General features: G+C 44.3%; 1 protein-coding gene across 2 annotated transcripts in view; it reads left to right on the plus strand.

Annotated features, from left to right (window-relative positions):
* LOC143284933 (uncharacterized) overlaps window positions 1-22,665 on the plus strand; it is a 61,644-nt gene that overhangs the window by 15,425 nt on the left and 23,554 nt on the right. The window contains exons 1-2 of one of the 2 annotated variants that reach the window (XM_076592090.1): window positions 6,541-6,660; window positions 13,395-13,502. In XM_076592090.1, the coding sequence (XP_076448205.1) occupies window positions 6,658-6,660; window positions 13,395-13,502 (111 nt within the window). In that variant the 5' untranslated portion in view covers window positions 6,541-6,657. Of the gene's footprint in view, window positions 1-6,540; window positions 6,661-13,394; window positions 13,503-22,665 lie in introns of those variants that run through there. The other variant, XM_076592089.1, reaches the window with a different exon arrangement.

The following is a 22,665-nucleotide window of genomic DNA, read 5'->3' on the forward strand; positions in this document are numbered from 1 at the left end:
GTAAGGACAAAAATTGTCCCAATGCAACGCCAGCCACACAATTTGCTTACATGTAAACTCCACCCCTAACTAACTGTGCATTTTGTCGTAATATGAAAGGCGAAGGATCCCACTGATACTCATGTCAAAAACATGGCCTGACGCTGGTCGACTCCAGCCTCCATTTTGTTTTGTATTTGTTTACCAAAGGTCTGATATCCTTGTCACAAACACGGGCCAACTGACACTTGTCGACACAAGCCGCTGTGTCTGTTTGTTTATCTTTGCATGGTTAAAGGTCCCACTGATAGGCTTTCACAGCCATTCAAGGGGCAGTGAATGCATATCCGCTGTGTAGAGGAGACGCCGTCGCAGTGTCGGTTAGGCGTTAGACTTCTTTCTGACCCAGTGTTCACCAGTGATCAGGCTTCGAGGCTCTGTTTCGGTATCGTGTTGTGCTCTTGGGAAAGGCACCGGCTTTATACTCCGATTTTCTTCACTCCACTCAGGCTTAAATGGCCGGGTACCTGAGCAGTTTTGGAAGGTTAACCCGGTGGAAGGAGAGGCTTGGTCCCCCAAATACCTGTGCCGAGCTCCAGGCTATGCAGTGGATATGTCGAATTCACTGCCCCAACAGCTGTAAAGGGCTGTTGGACCGTTAACTTTGAACCTTTTTGAATAGGGTTTTGCATTAGAACATGGGCGGGGCCCAATCATCTTGTCATCCACCGTCAGTTTTGATTAATCTTCCCCACTGGGGTAAATCAGAGTACAATGCATTTCCCAAGAACACAATACCCGGGCGTGGAAACGGGGCCTCAGGAACCTTGGACATCAGAAATCCAGCGCCTCATGAACGATTTTATCACCGGCCGCGGCGCGTCCGTTGTGTAGACTATGGACGAAAATAACAGTTGGGCCCCAGTAAGCGGCTAGTTTCCCCACATCCACGCCGTTTTGGACACTTTCGGCCGGTATTAAGAAAATGCGGCCTCAGTCTTGACTGAAGAAAATGTGAAATAATTCAAAAAGATTGGCACATTCGTTTATAGTAATTCCATTTCCTTCTTAACTTTAAAAGGTCTTTTGCGTACCCAATATATGTTATTGTATTCAGTATTTGCTTATTCATTTATTTGGGGAATTTACTGATTTCTTCTAAATCTTATTTCATTTCCATCTTATTTTGATCAGGTAGACTACATGTTTTTTTCTTGATCTCTTTTAGCCGGCACCTCCCGGTGCAGCGTTTGGTAGACTTTCAAAGACTTCAGTTCAAAGCCTGACCATTTAGTCTATACGAAGGTCAGAGCAGCCTGATGTGGTGTAGATGTCAATATGAATCAGTCCGCACACTTTGACGCCGCCTCAGCATCAAGTTTCAAGAACTGGAAATGAATGGCTGCAAATGCTTTGTGGTCAGAGCGCTGGGTTTTCAGTGCCAGTGTCACGTGTCCGTTCCTGAAGTCGACGCCTGGTGGTTTGAGAATAGAATTCGGATTTTTTCCGATCTCCCAGGTCCGGTCAACACCATATGTGCAGAACTGCTAAATCTTAATCATACTAACGCAGAAGACCAACTAGCCCCCCCCCCCCCCCTCCCCCCTTCTCCCCACCGCCCCCGAAAACGTGGGATCCCGCGAAAGTGCAGAAGCCGAGGAACTGAGAAGAGTCATTGAGAAGACATCAGTGAAAATGTCCTCTTTCCACATCCGGTTCAATAAAGTATGGGCAGTATAAACGGAAACAAATTTCCATAAAAATGGAATATGAAATCCTCTCTTTATTATCATCCATTTCAAAACACGTCATATAATTATATCGGGTTCAAGCCCGCAAGTGCACTTACGCGTCATGATTAATAAGGTCAACGTCAATTCTTGGCGCGTGTACGCACCCAAGTGATTACTGGTAGTGTGTAGGGCGCCCTATACAAGCCGCGATCCCCTCGTCACATACCGTATAAAAGTTGTTGAACTTGGTGGTAGAAAGGGGGTCATTGAGTGTGTTTAGAATCAATACACATCAGCTGAGAGTGCGGGTATTGGCAGGTGTTCGCTAATTGCCTTGAAAGTTAGTCCGTACACTGTCAATTAAATTACCCTCGTATTGTCTAACGGTATCGATCTCGCTGTCAAAAGACAAAGACGCTCTTCAGTTTGTATGCCAGCGATCTTGACTAAAGCCGCGAGCATGCAGGCTACTGAACAACTGAGACAGCACTGACAATAGATATAACAAAAATCAACAACGAAACAAAACAGACGAAACTTTGAGAACAAGACATAACTAGTCATAACGTAACATAACTTTCAACTGTTACAGTTCAACATGGCTCACAAATTCACGCGGTATTTGAAACTGATATATGACATGACCTGACCTGACGGTATAGTTATGAGAAATTCTGTATTGGAAGATTTATGTGACATATGACAAAACTGACCTATAGTATAGAATACCTCAACGATATAATAAGTTTCAGATTGGTTCTTCATTCCGTCCAAGAGTAATACAATATAATACAATACAACACAATACAATGCAATTCTATGCAGTACAATACGAGTTTCATGCCAACATTTGCTGTAGAACGTTAAAGAGTTTGTTGTACACTCTAGGCCTTTGTCTTTAGTCTCAAAGTGATGGGCAGGTGTAGGCCTATATAATTATAATGATTAAGTAACATGAATTATTTCAGTGCACGTGGGTATTTAAATTATATTAATTTGACTGTCGTATAACATTAGATGAAGGTAATTTGTGTGCACTTACGTATTCTAATTATGCTTGTTTTACCAGTTCAGTATGATTGCACAGTTCTTCTTCTCCCGGCGTACTCACGTGGGCTGGAGCTCCAGTCTTCACTCGTAACAACACTCAGCGGGATTTTACGTGTATGGCCGACGTTTTTAACCTCGCCATTTAGGCAGCCATATTCTGTTTCCGAATGGGTTAATCAGTTGTGTATGCTTGGTGTGTTCGCGTTTCCGTAACGCGCCAGACAATGACTCAGTGACATGGGTTACGGGATCTTGTCGTGCGTTTTTGATGTTCTGTCTGTGTACTATAGGCACGAAAGGGGTTAAAGCACCAGCAGGTTTGCACTTATGTTGAGCGGTCAGGGAAATTTCTAACCCGCTCCCATGACACACCCTTAACCCACCAGACGCGGCATCAGTCCAAGATTCGAACCCAGGACCGACATTTGGATCGAAAATCCAGTGCTGTAACTGACCACTCTGGTGTCGCGCCAGTCACAAATCTCTCTTAAGTGTAAGCGGGAAGATCGGAAAAAAACCCACTCGTAACCCACCAGACGTGGGTGGGTTCCAGTTTCTCCGCTCAACTGACATACGTACAAACCTGCTTTTGCTTTAACCCCTTTCATGCGCCATATACACCGGCATATAGAACATCAAATACGCACGACGAGATCCAGTAATCAATGTCCCTGGGCCAGTTCTTCTCCCAGAATATTACACTGGAGCGGAACAGCCCGTCGGAAGACTCATGCAAGTGGTGGTGGTGGTGGTGTGTCCATCGAGATCGATGATGACCATCGTTGTCATCCAGATGGGGGATGGGGGAAGGGTGGTGGTGGGGTGGGGGGAAGGATGCTCATGAATCTCATGCAAGTACAGTAGCATTAGCCGTCGAAGCCTCTTTCACCGGAGACCTGCTGACCCTCGTCATCTGTTCGACAGTTCCTCGATCTTTCTCCTTTCTCTGTGCTCGTTCCCCCGCCTCCAATCATTTCTTCTCCTTTTACCTTTAACTTTGTGAAGGGTCACCAGTTCGCCACCCATTCTGCAATATTGTCAGTCCATCCTATCACTGTTGTATGGCCCCTTCAGTGTTACGGCGTCAGTAAACTGCACGCCAGAGGACTACCGAGTCAGCAGCACCTGTTCTCGCTCAGCATTCGCCGAGTTCTATCTACACTGTCGTGTAGCCATACTTTGTAACTGTCTTGTGCAACCGCCACCACTCAAGCTCTCCCCCTTCCCCTGACTGCAGACCGCCACTACATCCCTCCAATGGACAGTCCCCATGAATCTGTCGACGTTGAAGACTTTATTTTTTAAAATTTTTATTTTATTATTATTAAATTTTTTTTTTAACATAAATTCTCCGTATGCATAAACGTGAAGGGGCATCCGAAACTGAGGTCACCATGAGTGCATGGCATTCGATATGACAAAACTCATGGCAATGATTAGTTTTCTGCAATTTTTGTTAGATGGAAGAAGATGAAAATGATGATAGTGGAATCCGTTTCAGATGACCATTTAGTTTTGACATAACGAGACAAAACTGTGTGTCAATACACTTCCTATAACAATACAAGAGGTACAGAAACTTAGAAAACTGAGCTCCAACACGCCCAAAAATACGTTGGGGGTGGGGTGAGGGGGGTGGGGTGAGTGGGGAGTCCTGTAGTTGTACTTCTGGCGTTCTGAGGATGGAAGTCCTGGTTGTTCTTCTGGCGTTCTGAAAGGGAAAGTCCTGGTTCTTCTGGCGTTCCGATGGGATGGAAGTCCTGGTCGCCGGTTCTTATTGCGTTCCGAGGCGGAGGTCCTGGTCGCTCATATGGTGTTCTGAGTGGTGTGGGGTGGAGGGGGAGTCCTGTGGTTGTTCTTTTGGCGTTCCGAGGAGGTCAGCCCGGGTTTTTCTTCTGGTGTTGCAAGGAGGGAAGTCCTGGCCGTTCTTCTGGCTTTCCGAAGGAAAAGGTCCTGGTCGTTCTTCTGGCGTTCCAAAGGGGAATGTCCTGGTCGTTCTTCTGGCGTTTCGAAGAGGAACTGTAGTCCTGGTCGTTCTTCTGGCGTTCAGATGGGAGAAGTTCTGTTCATTCTTCTGGCGTTTCAAAGGGGAAAGTCCTGGTCGTTCTTCTGGCGTTCCAAAGGGGAAAGTCCTGGTCGTTCAATTCTTTTGGTGTTCGGATGAGAGGGAAGTTCTTGTCGTTCTTCTGGGATTCGCGGGTTGCGGGGAGAAGTCCTGCGGGTTGTTCTTCTGGCATTCCAAGGGGGAACGTCTTGGTGGTCTGCGGCTGTGCCGGGTGTGAGGTCCTGGCAACTTGAACTCAGCGCGCTTCATGGTGACTGATATATGCATGAAGAAGCCAGCCGACACAGCCGCCCCAGGACTTACTGTCTAGTCAACCCCTGAAACAACGATACTAATCAGTCTCTGGTCCAAAGCAAGACCTCAGCATCTGAGTCGTTGACAACATGGCCTTCAGACGGTAAGCCAGCAGGTCGTTGAGCTCAGTCAACAAATCAGGCTGACACAGCCCTCAGTGATGTACTCAGTGCCGCTATACATTTGAGTAGTCGAACCCACGTACTCCTGACTGACCTGTATCACTGCCAGACTGAGACCGCGGACTCAGTCTCACGGCCGGGTCACTTAGCCGGCTATCACAGGATGCAAACTAAGTATCTAGATACTTACCGACGCTTTCAGGTCGTCCGTCGGAACTGACGATTGTTTTAAAGGCCAATGAAATTCCGAAGCTCAACACAGCCGGGCCCAACTTAAATAATATAGGACGCCATAACTGACTCGAGACGCCAGGCCGTAGCGCCGTCCGAGTCAGACTGTACAAAAGGACAATAAGCCGCAGCGTTTGTATTCACAGACCCTCAGTATAATTTTAGTTTGGTGGTCTGTCACGCCGAGTCCAAAGAAACAGTCGACTTGAAAGACTACGGACACTGCTTTCAACACCAGAGACTCAGTGGCCAGGGCCTATCTAATTCATTCCCATTTTGAGTATAACCGACGCACCCCTCACCCTTCAAGTGAGTTCCCCCGCCCCCGCCGGGATGTCACTGTGACAATGAGTTAACTTGATTTAAGCAAAAAACTTGATTTCCTAAAAAAAAAAAAAAAAAAAAAAAAAAAAAAAAATGTTGTTACAATGAGTTACTGACACAGAATTGCAACCTTGAAATGATTTTTAACTTTTTGCACTGCACATTACAATGATTTACAAAGGCGTCATACAAACTATAATCCGAATGTGAATGATACTTCATTCAGATCGCTCATGCTCTTTAACCACTGATGGGATGGAGGGAAAAAGAGAGTTCAGTTGAGTCAGTCATCCAGCATTTCGCCGGTATAAATTTACTGGGGATACTGAGTCAAAACACACTCGACTTATACTTGTCATACCCGACTCCTCTTTTTTAATTTTTTTAAATTTTTTTAATGTGTGTTTTTAATGCATAATTTAAATCATGCAGGTTATTACTGACACTTTTTTGTGCTCAAGTACCTGTATGCAAACTATGTTCATGCTATCTCATGCTCATTGGTCATCACAAATCGTAGCGCGCCAAAGTCTGTCTGACAAGCGCCAAAGCAAATGAACAAAAGTCTCATCAGAATGAACACTAAAATCGTAAAACCACGAGCGCTTGGACCACAGTTTTGTTCTATTCACTTTAGCCTATTGTTCAGTAACAACAAACTTTATCGAAAAACTTCATGATGGCCCATTCAAAGTAAGTTCACAGTTTCCAAAACCCGGATGTTGAGGTCAGCTCGGCGGCCATTTTGCTCTGGCAGCCAGAAGCCATGAAGGCCACAGACCGAAAGAAAAATGTGACTGTAGAAGTCTGATCGATTTTTGCCGTCTCAAAATCGGTTTCCTTGCGCTCCAAAGCAAACATGGTGAGTTGCTGTTAACATTTTCGTGAAATGATGGTGGATTCGTTGTGTGCTGATAGTGAGAACGTGCTCACGTTTCCAGCCGGAACGTGTCCTGAAAACCTTGTCCTGGAAGCTGTCCTCGTGAATGTCTTCGGTGCGTGCTGGGCAACAAGTGCGTGTTTCTCATATTCGGGTTTGGAATATTTTTGAACAGTGAAGACCATACATTGAGAACAGTCAGATATGCCAACCATTCCAACGTAATATTCGAATTATGTTTGGAATGATTGCGGAGGGTTTCTGAGGACTGTTGCGGTCCGATTGGGCCATCATGACCATCATGAACAGGTCACCGTGGGCGCGGGCGCAGTTGAGTACCTAGTGATTCAACGCAACGCAGGAGCTCTTCCCGTCATTTGAGTAGTTTAAACTTTGTAATTTTATGAAATTTATCGTCGTGCCTGCATCGATTATGCAATTTATGACAATGCTTTTTATTAAAATTAGAATATTCTCCAATTTTAGTGTACAAAGATATTGAATTTTTTTGGCACATAAGCGCTGATTATGAACATTGATTATGGTAGAATGCATTGACTAATATGTTTAGTATTCAAATGTTTTTGATGCATTGTAAGCCCTCTGAAATAGTACCATTTTACTAATCTTGAATCAGCTATCCCTTTTCAGTTTTTAAAACAATAAAAGCATTATTTTAAACACATATTCTTCAACTCACCAGATCTCATTGTGATGGTAACCTGTACTTTAGGGTTTTTTGTTTTGGTCAGAATTTGCCAACATTGATATTATTTAACTTATATTGAGATGACTCAGCCAAAGAGTATGCCGTAAATGCTCCATATCATTTGACACCATAATGAGCAGGTAAACGAATCAATACATAAAAATTATATGGGCAGTGATCAGCTCTCTGGGCCAGAAAGTATTTTACATGTTAACATGACTGAATGTGATCACTAATCAAATGTACGGCATTGTTATTTGTATAGAAATTATAACCAGTTTGTTTCAAAATGCACTACAGGCAGTAAAAAGGTATTCATCAGCTCATATCCAGATACAACCCTCATGATATTGTAATATTTGACTTAGTGAAATCAGGAACTCTGTCCTGAATGGGAGCTGCTGTACCAGTGCTGTTTGAAATATTTGCCCTTCCAGTTCATCTGATACATTTTCTTGTAGCTGATATATATATGACTAATATCTCTTTGCAAGGACAAGTATGGAATAGTGTCAACTTTTATCTAGTCTAATCCTTTCTTTCAGAAAAAATGGTATTCTTTTGTTCTAAAAAAACAACACACATCCTTGAATTGTGTGTTGAAGTTGCAGATTTAATGGACATGAAACCGTTGAAAGCAAAATGTGTAATGCGATGAAACTATGATTTCCATTGGTTGTAATAGCAATTCTGGGGCAGTTTGTTTCTCATGTTAAAAAGTTGCTTCCTTTTGGCAGACTGCATATTTTAATGTGCAGTATGATTGATCTGCTGACGAGTCTTGTCTCTCAGTGTGATTGTCAGTATGTGAAAATACCATTACCAGGTTAAGAAATTTGATCTTGTAGCAGCTCAACTCAGTATTGTAATTGTACTGTAATTGTACTGAAATAGCATAAGTAGTAATACTACTAATAATAGGCTCCCTATGTTACCGAGAATAGGCATTGTTTTAGTTTGACAGCTTAAATACAAATCTTTTTATTCCATAAATGATTTTCATAGTACAGTCATAATGCATGTACTGGATACTGTTTCAGAGCATGGCTGAAGTTTAATGATTATTTGCACCAATACCAGAGGGCAATAAATCTGAATGTCATGGAACATTTCATTTGGCATTTTACCCATTGGACACCCTGCTCTTATTTGTTGGCAGTTTGTATACATGTGACTTTGATTTGTAGAATCGTGGTTATCCTTAACGTTCTGCAAAAGTTTCAACAGGGCATTGCACATTATAATTTTGTATAGGGCTGATGTTTGTGCATTTTCCATTCAAAGCATTTTCAATGGAGCAGAACAGATGCACGTAACTTGTAAATTTGGGAATGAACTTCTGAGTGGAGTAAGTGTTACAAGTTAAATGTGTGCGAACAGCTCCATTTTTTTTTTTGTACGACAAGCTTTTTAAAAAAAATTTATTAATGGTAACAAGAAAACTCTGAAGTCTGCTGATTTAAGGTAAGAGTGTTCATAGCTTTTTTTCTTTGTCAGATGAATTGTGTAAAACTAACTAGAATCTACAATATTCAACAGCATTCAGTTGCAGGATTTTTGAATCATCCCCATTAGTATTAGTGATGGAAATGAGACACAAAAAGCTTGGTTACATCAAAAGAAAGCCATCAATATTTTGGCATGAGCATATTTTGCTGAAGCCAGTGGAACTTTTGTTTTGACTGGAACATGAAATGATTGACATGTCAGTCACACTGACACACAAAGTGCATGCACGGTCATCATAACCATGCAGTGTTGTCCCAATTATTATTATTTAAAATTAAAAGAAAAAAAATTATTACTGATTTTTAACTTAAGTGCTAACAGATTAAGTCATCTTCTGGCCTGTGTGTGTGTGTGTGTGTGTGTGTGTGTGTGTGTGTGTGTGTGTAACTTTTAATGTTGGTTTTTGCTTAGCAACTGGAAGTGCCATACCCATGCTGGCATGGTAGTTCAAGAATAGATCTTTCCAGTCACCATAGTGATGTGGTAGTCAGATATGAAATGTCAGAGTAATATTTTTTGGGAAAAGGCTTGGTAGAGCTTTGAATACAATTTTCAACAAATTATGTATGGTGATTGGCAGTGGTGACAGCATGGTTCCTATTGAAATTCAGGGTCAAAGGTCAAGTCATAGCATGACCAGTATTTGATGATACTTATATAAGAAAAGCATAGATTGTAGATGTAGAACAAAGGATCAAAAGATGATTTGCATGTGCCGTCTTCATCAGAATTGATAATAATGAAAACAAAAACTCTAGACAGAAGAGGTCAGGGTCAGAGTTCAAGGCCACTGCTTGCCGCAATAGAACCAGTGTTTAAGAACAACAGAGTGGGTTTTATAATTTTTTTAAAATCTAATTTTTATCACACTTGATTATTTAGCACAGTGATCAGTGATGTCAAAATATGGTGCAGGTAGATGTTTTCAAAAAGCTGGGGTCAGAGATCAGTCTCAACAATAGCAGTTAAAAAAGGTCCTGTTGTCTTATCTTTGGCAGACTAACTGTGCAAGAGCAGAGAAGTGTGGTTTTTTTTGGTACTTGATATATATATATATATATATATATATATTGTACATTCTAAAAACAAAGGACAGTGGTGTAATTGCCCTGTTTTTATTGTGAGTTTAGTGTGTGTGTGTGTGTGTGTGTGTGTGTGTGTGTGTGTGTGTTATAATTCATTTTTTGTTTTGCTTCTGTGAAGTTATTTGTTGTCTGGATTAGCTCAGAATGGTTTGATTCTCAGAGAGGCTCATATCAGTGCACTCAAGTAATCACTGTGCATTCATTTTTCTTTTCACAGCCAAGGGCACAGTATACATTTCTACACATTGAATCCTTCACATAACATGGAATTACAGTAATAATGACATAGATTTGAACCCTAATTCCAGAATATTCTACAGTCTTGCCTGACCAGGTTTTCACATACACGGTCGTGTCACATTTCTGCCTCAATAGTGAGTCTTACTGACCATAGGTGGCTCCATCTGGTTCAAGAATAGTGAGTCTTACTGACCATAGGTGGCTCCATCCGGTTCAAGAATAGTGAGTCTTACTGACCATAGGTGGCTCCATCCGGTTCAAGAACAGTGAGTCTTACTGACCATAGGTGGCTCCATCCGGTTCAAGAACAGCGAGTCTTACTGACCATAGGTGGCTCCATCTGGTTCAAGAACAGTGAGTCTTACTGACCATAGGTGGCTCCATCCGGTTCAAGAATAGTGAGTCTTACTGACCATAGGTGGCTCCATCCGGTTCAAGAACAGTGAGTCTTACTGACCATAGGTGGCTCCATCTGGTTCAAGAATAGTGAGTCTTACTGACCATAGGTGGCTCCATCCGGTTCAAGAACAGTGAGTCTTACTGACCATAGGTGGCTCCATCTGGTTCAAGAAGAGTGAGTCTTACTGACCATAGGTGGCTCCATCCAGTTCAAGAATAGTGAGTCTTACTGACCATAGGTGGCTCCATCCAGTTCAAGAATAGTGAGTCTTACTGACCATAGGTGGCTCCATCCGGTTCAAGAATAGTGAGTCTTACTGACCATAGGTGGCTCCATCCGGTTCAAGAATAGTGAGTCTTACTGACCATAGGTGGCTCCATCCGGTTCAAGAATAGTGAGTCTTACTGACCATAGGTGGCTCCATCCGGTTCAAGAATAGTGAGTCTTACTGACCATAGGTGGCTCCATCCGGTTCAAGAATAGTGAGTCTTACTGACCATAGGTGGCTCCATCCGGTTCAAGAATAGTGAGTCTTACTGACCATAGGTGGCTCCATCCGGTTCAAGAATAGTGAGTCTTACTGACCATAGGTGGCTCCATCCGGTTCAAGAATAGTGAGTCTTACTGACCATAGGTGGCTCCATCCAGTTCAAGAACAGTGAGTCTTACTGACCATAGGTGGCTCCATCCGGTTCAAGAATAGTGAGTCTTACTGACCATAGGTGGCTCCATCCGGTTCAAGAATCGGTATGTCAGTAAGTGTCCTTTTCGCAAAGATTTTGAACCTCAGCCGGTCAGTCTTCGGGATTGTCTGTCTTCTGGTGCCGATGGGATGGAGAGTGCACTTATGGACATTTTTCAGGGTGACATCTCTGCTCTTCTGTCTTCTTTTCTACAGTTCTTTTTGCTTCAGTGTTGGCCTTGTTCTCCCATCACCACATGCCACAACCTCTCTCTCCATCTTTGCTCTCACCAGTCTCCGGCACTATCCTCTGCCTCTGTGAGTTAAGCAAAAGTCTGCACACACATATGGGTGGCTACTTTTATCCTCCTGCAGTGAATGTTCAGTTTCATCAACTTTGGTTTTCTTCTGGCTGATCTTTATGCCTGTTTTCTGTGCGAATGTTCTGAGGTGCCTTGTCTTCTCCTGTATCTGATGTTAAGTGTGGGAGACCAGTGCCGGGTTGTCTGTAAAGTCAAGATCTTCAGTGTTGAGAGGAGAGTCCATCTGATAACCTTTGGTTGAACTTGATTTGTTCTTCACATCACACAGTCTATGCCCATGTTGAAGAGCAGTACTGACATTACACATCCTTGCTTCACTTCCATCTTCACCTTAAAATTTTGTTTGCTGTTTCCTACTATGTATGTGAAGTTGGTGTCATTATTATATTAGTAGGTGGTGTTTTCATGTTGAAACTGAACAGTCACCACTGAGCAATTTGAAATAACAATAGCAGCAGTGCACGGTCTACACTGGTGTGTATCTTATGATGATGAAACAGATTTGTCCATTGGACAATTTGAGCTGAGATTGCAACAGAAAGAGCCTCTGATGGTGCGGCTGTGTATACATGTGGGATGGGCTATGAATGGCATGGAGGAGCCTCTGATGGTGCGGCTGTGTATACATGTGGGATGGGCTATGAATGGCATGGAGGAGCCTCTGATGGTGCGGCTGTGTATACATGTGGGATGGGGTATGAATGGCATGGAGGAGCCTCTGATGGTGTGGCTGTGTATACATGTGGGATGGGGTATGAATGGCATGGAGGAGCCTCTGATGGTGTGGCTGTGTATACATGTGGGATGGGCTATGAATGGCATGGAGGAGCCTGTGATGGTGTGGCTGTGTATACATGTGGGATGGGGTATGAATGGCATGGAGGAGCCTCTGATGGTGTGGCTGTGTATACATGTGGGATGGGGTATGAATGGCATGGAGGAGCCTCTGATGGTGTGGCTGTGTATACATGTGGGATGGGCTATGAATGGCATGGAGGAGCCTCTGATGGTGTGGCTGTGTATACATGTGGGATGGGGTATGAATGGCATGGAGGAGCCTCTGATGGTGTGGCTGTGTATACATGTGGGATGGGCTATGAATGGCATGGAGGAGCCTCTGATGGTGTGGCTGTGTATACATGTGGGATGGGGTATGAATGGCATGGAGGAGCCTCTGATGGTGTGGCTGTGTATACATGTGGGATGGGCTATGAATGGCATGGAGGTAATGCCACTGGGACAAAGATAGGTCTGAGAAAAAAACAAACCAAAAACTCTGTGGCCAGCCCATGTTGTTGTGATACAATACAATGTAATACAATACAATACATCTTAATTCATCCATTTGAAAATTAAATTGTTCATCCACAGGCTCGTCTCTCACCCTTCACAATATCTCAGCCAACAGCCAAGTCCAACACACTCGCAACATGACAAATGTTTGACAAAAGATAAAACAGCAATGCATAAAGCTAAATACACACAAGCAAGTAACACAACACAGTGGGCATATTTCCCACACACCCACCCAAGTCCCCTTACCTTCCACACACACACACACACACACACACACACATACTTTGTAAAATAGCATGAATATAAAGAACCACAATATCAGAACAGGAAATGCTTCTATAAAATCATTGTAAATTATTATATGGTAGGTTCAGTATTTAGATAAATGCAACATGAGGTAAAAGAAATAGTGTCTAAAGTAATTGGTACATTAAGATAGATTCCTTAATAAGAAAGCCTGCCATGATTGCAGAAACTGGAGAAGCAGGGATCGTTTGTGTCGGGTGACAGGCCTGGCTCTCTGTCTGTGCCCCACACTGTCACCTCTCTGACCCCGCTGCGCATCGCTGCCATGTCCGAGGTGGGTTTTGTTGTTGGTGTTATAGTGAAACACACATGTCCGAGGTGGGTTTTGTTGTTGGTGTTATAGTGAAACACACATGTCCGAGGTGGGTTTTGTTGTTGGTGTTATAGTGAAACACACATGTCCGAGGTGGGTTTTGTTGTTGGTGTTATAGTGAAACACACATGTCCGAGGTGGGTTTTGTTGTTGGCGTTATAGTGAAACACACATGTCCGAGGTGGGTTTTGTTGTTGGTGTTATAGTGAAACACACATGTCCGAGGTGGGTTTTGTTGTTGGTGTTATAGTGAAACACACATGTCCGAGGTGGGTTTTGTTGTTGGTGTTATAGTGAAACACACATGTCCGAGGTGGGTTTTGTTGTTGGTGTTATAGTGAAACACACATGTCCGAGGTGGGTTTTGTTGTTGGTGTTATATTGAAACACACATGTCCGAGGTGGGTTTTGTTGTTGGTGTTATAGTGAAACACACATGTCCGAGGTGGGTGTTGTTGTTGGTGTTATAGTGAAACACACATGTCCGAGGTGGGTTTTGTTGTTGGCCTTATATTGAAACACACATGTCCGAGGTGGGTTTTGTTGTTGGCGTTATAGTGAAACACACATGTCCGAGGTGGGTTTTGTTGTTGGTGTTATAGTGAAACACACATGTCCGAGGTGGGTTTTGTTGTTGGTGTTATAGTGAAACACACATGTCCGAGGTGGGTTTTGTTGTTGGTGTTATAGTGAAACACACATGTCCGAGGTGGGTTTTGTTGTTGGTGTTATAGTGAAACACACATGTCCGAGGTGGGTTTTGTTGTTGGTGTTATAGTGAAACACACATGTCCGAGGTGGGTTTTGTTGTTGGTGTTATAGTGAAACACACATGTCCGAGGTGGGTTTTGTTGTTGGCGTTATATTGAAACACACATGTCCGAGGTGGGTTTTGTTGTTGGCGTTATAGTGAAACACACATGTCCGAGGTGGGTTTTGTTGTTGGCGTTATAGTGAAACACACATGTCCGAGGTGGGTTTTGTTGTTGGTGTTATAGTGAAACACACATGTCCGAGGTGGGTTTTGTTGTTGGTGTTATAGTGAAACACACATGTCCGAGGTGGGTTTTGTTGTTGGTGTTATAGTGAAACACACATGTCCGAGGTGGGTTTTGTTGTTGGTGTTATAGTGAAACACACATGTCCGAGGTGGGTTTTGTTGTTGGTGTTATAGTGAAACACACATGTCCGAGGTGGGTTTTGTTGTTGGCGTTATAGTGAAACACACATGTCCGAGGTGGGTTTTGTTGTTGGTGTTATAGTGAAACACACATGTCCGAGGTGGGTTTTGTTGTTGGTGTTATAGTGAAACACACATGTCCGAGGTGGGTTTTGTTGTTGGTGTTATAGTGAAACACACATGTCCGAGGTGGGTTTTGTTGTTGGTGTTATAGTGAAACACACATGTCCGAGGTGGGTTTTGTTGTTGGTGTTATAGTGAAACACACATGTCCGAGGTGGGTTTTGTTGTTGGTGTTATAGTGAAACACACATGTCCGAGGTGGGTTTTGTTGTTGGTGTTATAGTGAAACACACATGTCCGAGGTGGGTTTTGTTGTTGGTGTTATAGTGAAACACACATGTCCGAGGTGGGTTTTGTTGTTGGTGTTATAGTGAAACACACATGTCCGAGGTGGGTTTTGTTGTTGGCGTTATAGTGAAACACACATGTCCAAGGTGGGTTTTGTTGTTGGCGTTATATTGAAACACACATGTCCGAGGTGGGTTTTGTTGTTGGTGTTATATTGAAACACACATGTCCGAGGTGGGTTTTGTTGTTGGCGTTATATTGAAACACACATGTCCGAGGTGGGTTTTGTTGTTGGCGTTATATTGAAACACACATGTCCGAGGTGGGTTTTGTTGTTGGTGTTATAGTGAAACACACATGTCCGAGGTGGGTTTTGTTGTTGGCGTTATAGTGAAACACACATGTCCGAGGTGGGTTTTGTTGTTGGCGTTATAGTGAAACACACATGTCCAAGGTGGGTTTTGTTGTTGGTGTTATAGTGAAACACACATGTCCGAGGTGGGTTTTGTTGTTGGTGTTATAGTGAAACACACATGTCCAAGGTGGGTTTTGTTGTTGGCGTTATAGTGAAACACACATGTCCGAGGTGGGTTTTGTTGTTGGCGTTATAGTGAAACACACATGTCCAAGGTGGGTTTTGTTGTTGGTGTTATAGTGAAACACACATGTCCGAGGTGGGTTTTGTTGTTGGCGTTATAGTGAAACACACATGTCCAAGGTGGGTTTTGTTGTTGGCGTTATAGTGAAACACACATGTCCGAGGTGGGTTTTGTTGTTGGCGTTATAGTGAAACACACATGTCCGAGGTGGGTTTTGTTGTTGGTGTTATAGTGAAACACACATGTCCAAGGTGGGTTTTGTTGTTGGTGTTATAGTGAAACACACATGTCCGAGGTGGGTTTTGTTGTTGGTGTTATAGTGAAACACACATGTCCGAGGTGGGTTTTGTTGTTGGCGTTATAGTGAAACACACATGTCCGAGGTGGGTTTTGTTGTTGGCGTTATAGTGAAACACACATGTCCAAGGTGGGTTTTGTTGTTGGTGTTATAGTGAAACACACATGTCCAAGGTGGGTTTTGTTGTTGGTGTTATAGTGAAACACACATGTCCGAGGTGGGTTTTGTTGTTGGCGTTATAGTGAAACACACATGTCCAAGGTGGGTTTTGTTGTTGGTGTTATAGTGAAACACACATGTCCGAGGTGGGTTTTGTTGTTGGTGTTATAGTGAAACACACATGTCCGAGGTGGGTTTTGTTGTTGGCGTTATAGTGAAACACACATGTCCAAGGTGGGTTTTGTTGTTGGTGTTATAGTGAAACACACATGTCCAAGGTGGGTTTTGTTGTTGGTGTTATAGTGAAACACACATGTCCGAGGTGGGTTTTGTTGTTGGTGTTATAGTGAAACACACATGTCCAAGGTGGGTTTTGTTGTTGGTGTTATAGTGAAACACACATGTCCGAGGTGGGTTTTGTTGTTGGTGTTATAGTGAAACACACATGTCCGAGGTGGGTTTTGTTGTTGGCGTTATAGTGAAACACACATGTCCAAGGTGGGTTTTGTTGTTGGCGTTATAGTGAAACACACATGTCCAAGGTGGGTTTTGTTGTTGGTGTTATAGTGAAACACACATGTCCGAGGTGGGTTTTGTTGTTGGCGTTATAGTGAAACACACATGTCCAAGGTGGGTTTTGTTGTTGGTGTTATAGTGAAACACACATGTCCGAGGTGGGTTTTGTTGTTGGTGTTATAGTGAAACACACATGTCCAAGGTGGGTTTTGTTGTTGGTGTTATAGTGAAACACACATGTCCAAGGTGGGTTTTGTTGTTGGTGTTATAGTGAAACACACATGTCCGAGGTGGGTTTTGTTGTTGGTGTTATAGTGAAACACACATGTCCAAGGTGGGTTTTGTTGTTGGTGTTATAGTGAAACACACATGTCCGAGGTGGGTTTTGTTGTTGGCGTTATAGTGAAACACACATGTCCAAGGTGGGTTTTGTTGTTGGTGTTATAGTGAAACACACATGTCCGAGGTGGGTTTTGTTGTTGGCGTTATAGTGAAACACACATGTCCAAGGTGGGTTTTGTTGTTGGTGTTATAGTGAAACACACATGTCCGAGGTGGGTTTTGTTGTTGGTGTTATAGTGAAACACACATGTCCGAGGTGGGTTTTGTTGTTGGTGTTATAGTGAAACACACATGTCCGAGGTGGGTTTTGTTGTTGGTGTTATAGTGAAACACACATGTCCGAGGTGGGTTTTGTTGTTGGTGTTATAGTGAAACACACATGTCCGAGGTGGGTTTTGTTGTTGGTGTTATAGTGAAACACACATGTCCGAGGTGGGTTTTGTTGTTGGTGTTATAGTGAAACACACATGTCCGAGGTGGGTTTTGTTGTTGGTGTTACAGTGAAACACACATGTCCGAGGTGGGTTTTGTTGTTGGTGTTACAGTGAAACACACATGTCCGAGGTGGGTTTTGTTGTTGGTGTTACAGTGAAACACACATGTCCGAGGTGGGTTTTGTTGTTGGTGTTATAGTGAAACACACATGTCCAAGGTGGGTTTTGTTGTTGGTGTTATAGTGAAACACACATGTCCGAGGTGGGTTTTGTTGTTGGTGTTATAGTGAAACACACATGTCCGAGGTGGGTTTTGTTGTTGGTGTTATAGTGAAACACACATGTCCAAGGTGGGTTTTGTTGTTGGTGTTATAGTGAAACACACATGTCCGAGGTGGGTTTTGTTGTTGGTGTTATAGTGAAACACACATGTCCGAGGTGGGTTTTGTTGTTGGTGTTATAGTGAAACACACATGTCCGAGGTGGGTTTTGTTGTTGGTGTTATAGTGAAACACACATGTCCGAGGTGGGTTTTGTTGGTGTTATAGTGAAACACACATGTCCGAGGTGGGTTTTGTTGTTGGTGTTATAGTGAAACACACATGTCCGAGGTGGGTTTTGTTGTTGGTGTTATAGTGAAACACACATGTCCGAGGTGGGTTTTGTTGTTGGTGTTATATTGAAACACACATGTCCGAGGTGGGTTTTGTTGTTGGTGTTATATTGAAAGATTTATGGTGAAATTTTATCCTGAGAGTAAGTGAAGGTGGGTTTAAAAAAAAAGAGAAGATTATTCTTTTTAAAATTTTTTATTATTATTATTATATGATGTTGCTTGGAGAGAGAGAGAAGATGGGGCAGTCATTTTGTTGACTGGAGGGTATAGTCTGAATCCTGGTGATGATGTGGTGAGTGAAGAGCATTGGTGTAGGTGTGGGAAGAATGGACAACACATGCACACACACACACACACACACACACAAGTGCACCCACGCACACATACACAAAAGCACACACACACACACACACATAAACACACACACACAAGCACACACACACGCAGAGTAGCATAATGTAAGTGTTGTGAACCAAGCACAGACACTGGATGAAAAACATGTAACAAGTGTGAGTGCTGCCTCTGTATTAAGTGGTACTTCACAAGCATCCCAGCCAGTGAAAGCTGTAGTCCTTGCAGCGATGAAGGTCTCCAGTGTGATGGGATGCTTTAGATAGTGACTTCTTACCTGAGCTGTAGGAAAGAAGTTTAAAAAAAAAAGTGTTAGATAATGCCATGTTATCTCTTCCATTGTCGAAAAAATGTTGATTAATGAAAAAGATTGTGCAATATTTTTTCCCCAGGTCAATCAGGAATGTGAAAGAATGTATTTGATATGTGTGTGTGTGTGTGACTGTGACACTGTGTGTGTTGGTGTGTGTGTGTGTGTGTGTGTGTGTGTGTGCATGTGCACCTGAACTGGAGTCACTACCCCTCCCACAACTCTGAACCAAAACATTCATAAAGTGGATGAACGTTTAGTTTGATAACATTGGTCTGTTGGCTGTGAAGGAGTATGGTAAAATCAGTGGTACTTTTAAGGTAGCACTAGGGGTAGAATTTTGACCAAAAATCATTAAAAAATGTGTTTTGTGTTTGTTGTGAATTTTGCAAGAATAATGTTTCATAAAGCCTTACATGTGTGTGTTTTGTTTGAATTATTACTCAAAGTGTGTGTTTTTAGCTGTTTTTGTGAGTGGGTGTGAGAGAAAGTTGTGAAAAAAAGATTGAATGCATCCAAAAATTGCCCATTTTCAATCGCGCCTACCGTTGCTACGACGCCATGAAGCAAGGCTTGTGACCTACTGAACTAGAGAGGAAGAAACGGCCTTCACCATGAGCCTAATTAGCATAGGAAAATTCCTACACAGCCAGCCTGCCAGGGCCTAAAAGTGGGTCACTGGCTTGCTTGTTGTTGGTTGAAGTGATTGGCCGGTTCGGTCACGTGGCCGATCTGAGCTTTATCATTGGCTCATATGTCAGGTCAGGTCATTAGATCTGCTACTGGTAACCTGTAATCCAGTACAACCTGTTCAGGGTCGGGTTGCCGACGACTAAACCGGCACTCCCACCACTCCCTTCTGGGACTGGTGAGGCGGGTGGCTAGACACCCTTATGGAGATCCATAAAAGGGCGTCGGCTCAGGAGAGCCACCGACGGCCATCTAGCTCCACCGTGCTGTGTGCATGCCACACGCAGTTGGCCCCCGGGGTGTGTCTACCCATGCATGCGAAGTCTGGATCCGGCAGAATCTGCGGAAGAAACCTATCGGTTCAACGGAGAGGAAGGCGGTTACAGCAACGCACTGTGGAGTGCAGAGAGCAAGATGAGACACCGAAAGGATATCTTGGTCATCCACTGCATCCGTGCTCATCCTCCAGTCGTCTCGACTTAGTCTTGCCACTGGAAATTGGTGGACCCGGACGAGAGAGTGAGGTCGACGTTGCGCAACTCCTCTTCACTTTAAACAAACTCATCGCGCAAGTCATCAGTCATCCAAAATGACCTTTCATCCTTCATCATTTCATCACCCCCAAGTCCTGTGGCGACAGGCGAGCGACGAAACGACAGGTGTGGGTACACTGGCAGTCGCAGCCGCAGACCTGCACGCAGGCGGCTCAGGCCATAGGGTCGTTCTTCGTCGACAGGAGCAGCGATGGAGCTCGGCAGCCGTCTGAGCGTCTGAGCAGCCCTCTTTAGGAATGCACTGCTCACCTCCCTGGCATGAGGAAGGGGCTAGAAAAGGTGCCCTAAAAATTGCCTGCTCCATATCACCCTGGCCAGCATACCGCGGCTGGCGGGGACCCTACATCAGCGGTCGAAACAAAGAGAAAGAAAAGAAAAAAGCAAGGATCGTTCCTCTCACCATTGGTGCTTGGAACATAAGGACTCTCCTGGACAGAGATAACGCGGACAGACCCCAAAGGAGAACAGCACTAGTTGCATCCGAACTCGCCAGATACAATATCGACATCGCAGCCTTGAGTGAGACTCGGCTTGCAGGCGAAGGCGAGCTCTGTGAAACGGGGATCTGGTTACACCTTCTTCTGGAGTGGACGAGGAAGCGAAGAGCGACGTGAGGGCTGGTGTTGGTTTTGCAGTAAAAACAGCACTTGTCAGCAAGCTAGCTGGAATCCCAAAGGGAGTCAACGATAGGCTTATGACCATGAAACTCCCACTGGCATCTGGCCAGAAGCACCTCACCATTGTCAGTGCCTACGCCCCAACCATGACCAACCCGGATGAAGTGAAGGCGAAGTTCTACGAGGACCTTCACTCTGTCATTGCTGCCATCCCTAAAGCAGACAAGCTCATCATTCTTGGGGACTTCAATGCTAGAGTTGGCTCTGACTACATCTCCTGGGATGGAGTGATTGGAAAGCACGGTGTGGGCCACTGCAACCCAAATGGATTGCTTTTGCTTCAGACATGTGCAGAGCACGAACTGCTGATAACCAACACAGTTTTTCTGCCTCCCTACCCGTAACAGGACGTCATGGATGCACCCCTCGCTCAAAGCATTGGCATCTCATCGATTATGTCATCGTCAGGAAAAGGGATAGGCAAGATGTACGTGTAACAAAGACCATGTGCGGCGCCGAGTGTTGGACAGACCATCGCCTTGTAGTCTCGAAGCTGAATATTCGAATCCAGCCCAAGAGACGCCCCCAAGGCCAGAAGGCTCCAAAACGGCTCAACATCGCTAAGCTGAAAAAACATCACCATCAAACAGTCCTTTGTGGAGCTGCTGGAAGTCGTCTGGAATCCGCCTCTCTGAACAACCAGAATGTGGAGTCTGACTGGAGGACCCTGCGTGAGCTGATCTATAGTACAGCTTCAGAGACCCTGGGACCCATGATCAGAAAGCACAAAGACTGGTTTGATGAAAACTGTGATGAAATCAAGCAGCTTCTGGATGAGAAACGCCGTCTGCATCAAGCCCACCTGAGCAACCCAAAATCCACATCAAAAAAGGATGCGTACAATGCCATCCGCAGGACTGTTCAGCAAAAGTTACGCCAGATGCAGGATAAGTGGCTGAGTGACAAAGCTGATGAGATCCAGGGATATGCTGACAGGCACGATATGAAGAGGTTCTATGATGCCTTAAAAGAAGTCTACGGCCCCACATCCTCAGGATCATCCCCCCTCCTCAGTGCAGATGGGAAATACCTTGATCACCGAGAAGGAGAACATTCTCGAACGATGGGCTGAGCACTTCAACAGTGTCTTAAATCGCCCTTCCTCCATAAATGATGAAGCCATAGACCGTCTCCCACAAGTCCCCACCAACGAAGCACTGGACGATCCGCCAACACTTCTTGAGACCCAGAAAGCAATCCGTCTGCTATCCAGTGGCAAAAGCACCTGGCTCAGACTCCATACCAGCAGAGGTCTACAAGATGGAGGCACTGTGCTGACTGGGAAGCTTCATCAGCTGTACTCACTCATGTGGAAAGAAGAGACGATCCCCCAGGATTTCAAAGATGCATCTATCATTCACTTGTACAAGCGAAAGGGGAACCGGCAAGCCTGTGATAACCATCGGGGCATTTCCTTGCTCTCCACCGCAGGCAAGATACTTGCCAGGATCCTACTAAACCGCCTCACAGCACACCTTGACCAAGGTCATTTGCCTGAGAGCCAATGTGGATTCCGGAAAGAGCGCGGAACCACGGACATGGTGTTTGCTGCAAGGCAGCTGCAAGAGAAATGTCAGGAGCAAAATGCTGATCCTGTTCTCCACCTATGTCGACCTCACTAAGGCCTTTGACACCGTGAGTAGAGAGGGACTGTGGAAGATCATGGCCAAAGTACGGATGCCCTCGGAAATTTATTTCCTTGGTCAGCCAATTCCATGAAGGAATGGCAGGCTCGAGTCCAGGACAATGGCGAAACATCTGCTCCTTTTGCTGTCACAAATGGTGTCAAGCAAGGCTGCGTCCTGGCTCCAACGCTGTTCAGCCTCATGTTCTCTGCAATGCTTACTGATGCCTTCAGAGATGGCGATGTTGGAATCGGCCTAAAGTACCGAACAGATGGCAAGCTGTTTAACCTCAGAAGGCTTCAAGCAAAAACGAAGGTCATGACAGACATCATCAGAGACTTTTTGTTTGCTGATGACTGTGCCCTCAACGCTGGATCTGAAGCTGACATGCAACTCAGCGTCGACAAGTTTGCCACTGCCAG

Source organism: Babylonia areolata, chromosome 8, assembly GCF_041734735.1.
Source record: "Babylonia areolata isolate BAREFJ2019XMU chromosome 8, ASM4173473v1, whole genome shotgun sequence".
Classification (NCBI taxonomy): Eukaryota; Metazoa; Mollusca; class Gastropoda; order Neogastropoda; family Buccinidae; genus Babylonia; species Babylonia areolata.